Source organism: Bison bison, unplaced genomic scaffold (assembly GCF_000754665.1).
Source record: "Bison bison bison isolate TAMUID 2011002044 unplaced genomic scaffold, Bison_UMD1.0 scf7180017864342, whole genome shotgun sequence".
NCBI lineage: Eukaryota > Metazoa > Chordata > Mammalia > Artiodactyla > Bovidae > Bison > Bison bison.
In genome coordinates, this window is record NW_011494914.1 from 407,683 (window position 1) to 409,360 (window position 1,678).

A 1,678-nucleotide genomic window follows, 5' to 3' on the forward strand; every position below is an offset into this window, starting at 1 on the left:
GTCCATCACACGGCTACCTGTAGCCGCCTCCCCAGAGGCTAATTCTGCTCCTCCCTTTTCACTCTCCTGCCTCACCTCCCTCCAGTGGCGTCCCCTCCTCCTCAGCCTGTATCTCTTCTGTCTGGTCTCAAAAAGGCCACATATTCTGACATTTCGCACTGAGACACAACGCATGCAGTCTCTAAAATTTCCTCCAGCTTCCTTTAATAAGCTCTTCTGCGCCAACCTCGCTTCTCTCTGAACCTGCAGGGCAGCCCTCCAGGGGTCTCAGATGCAGGATTGTTCTTTGGGCCCCTTGAGGCTGTGGTTGTATTTCTTTCCGGTTATTTATCCTCGAATGAAGAGCACTCCCTCCAGACCAACCGTTTTCCGGTTCAGGAGCTCATGTCCTGTCTCCCCTCGCTGCATTCTTTGCTGCTGGGGGAACCCTCCTTTTGCACATTAATCCTAGAGGCAGCATGATGTTGCCCCAGACAAATCGCGAGTGTCTAGCTGACCATCACCGTGTGTGCACCTCTGGAACTGACCTCCATCTGAGGTTAGGGCTGCAGGCTGAGCATTGAGTTTGGCATCATCAGCTCTCTGTGGTGGTTCTGTCCCAAATGCAGGGATGTGTGGTGACCCCACCTCCTGCTTGAAAGTGCAGTAGCACGTGGCTGAGGATTAAGGCAGTGAGCTATATAGGGGTTCCTCCTGGGATGTCCATGTGACCTGCCCAGCGCGTCTAGACTTTATGAGAGGGAGATGTCCGGGCTGGAGCTGCTGCAGCCATTTTGTAGCCTGAGGTCACCTGGGTGGCTCTGTTCCTGAGCAGTGGCCTGCGGCTTGGAGAAACAGAGCCACACTGGAGGGTCTTCACAGAGCACTGTGACGCCGACCTCCCATGAGACTTCCACCCTGCTGGCGATCTTAACAACTTCCTTAGGCAATCTACTTTCTCACTGTCCTGATAAAATTTCACACCTTCTCCTGTTTCCCTGGATCCCTTCCCTCTTCTCACTTTTGGGGATGACCTCACTTGTAACTTCCCTGAAAACGTGGAGCAGCTGGAAGAGAAGCTTCCAACCCAAGTGCTTCTGAGCCCTTCTGTTCCCCAGGGCCAGGGGTCCCCACTCCCACCTGATCTGACCCTCTGCTCACACTCAGGCTCTGGGCCCCTCACCCCTCAAGGCCTTACTGCCCGGCATCCCCTGCTCTCCCTCCTGCATTTTCTGTCTCCAGGTCTATTAACTCATCCCGTCCACACACTGCCTTAGCTGCTGCCCCGGTTCTCTGTCCTTGAGTTGCCAGGAAATTCTAGAGCACATTATTCCGTGCTTTGGCTGTCCAGTGCTTCACCTCCCGTGAGTCCCTCGACTGGCTCCCAGGAGGCCTCTGTCCTCACGCCTGCCTGCGATCTGTCCCCTTGACTCACCCTCTGGGCAGTCTCTGCACGGCTGACCCAGCCCCACTCTGAAGCACCCTTCATGCAGGACACAGTGGCCTTCCCCTGCCTGCAGAAGCGCGTGGTCAGCAGGGGGCCTGGGCCGCCCAGTGATGTCGGGCTGAACCCCACCTCTACATTGCTTTATGCCTCGCTGCCCTTGACTCTGGGGCGGGGGTGTTGGCACCTGTCTCCGGGCTTGCTGCCAGCCCGGTTCACGGCTCTGTGTGCGAAGCGCCTGCCTTGGACCCGATA

The 1,678-nt window shown here is 56.7% G+C and overlaps 1 protein-coding gene across 1 annotated transcript in view; it reads right to left on the minus strand.

Moving 5' to 3' along the window:
• Positions 1-1,678, minus strand: part of LOC104999079 — a 31,059-nt gene that overhangs the window by 9,446 nt on the left and 19,935 nt on the right. Inside the window, exons 9-10 of the mRNA XM_010854542.1 lie at positions 1,415-1,521; positions 76-121 (exon numbers count right to left, since the gene is read on the minus strand). Of these exons, the coding sequence (XP_010852844.1) occupies positions 76-121; positions 1,415-1,521 (153 nt within the window). The remainder of the gene's footprint in view (positions 1-75; positions 122-1,414; positions 1,522-1,678) is intronic.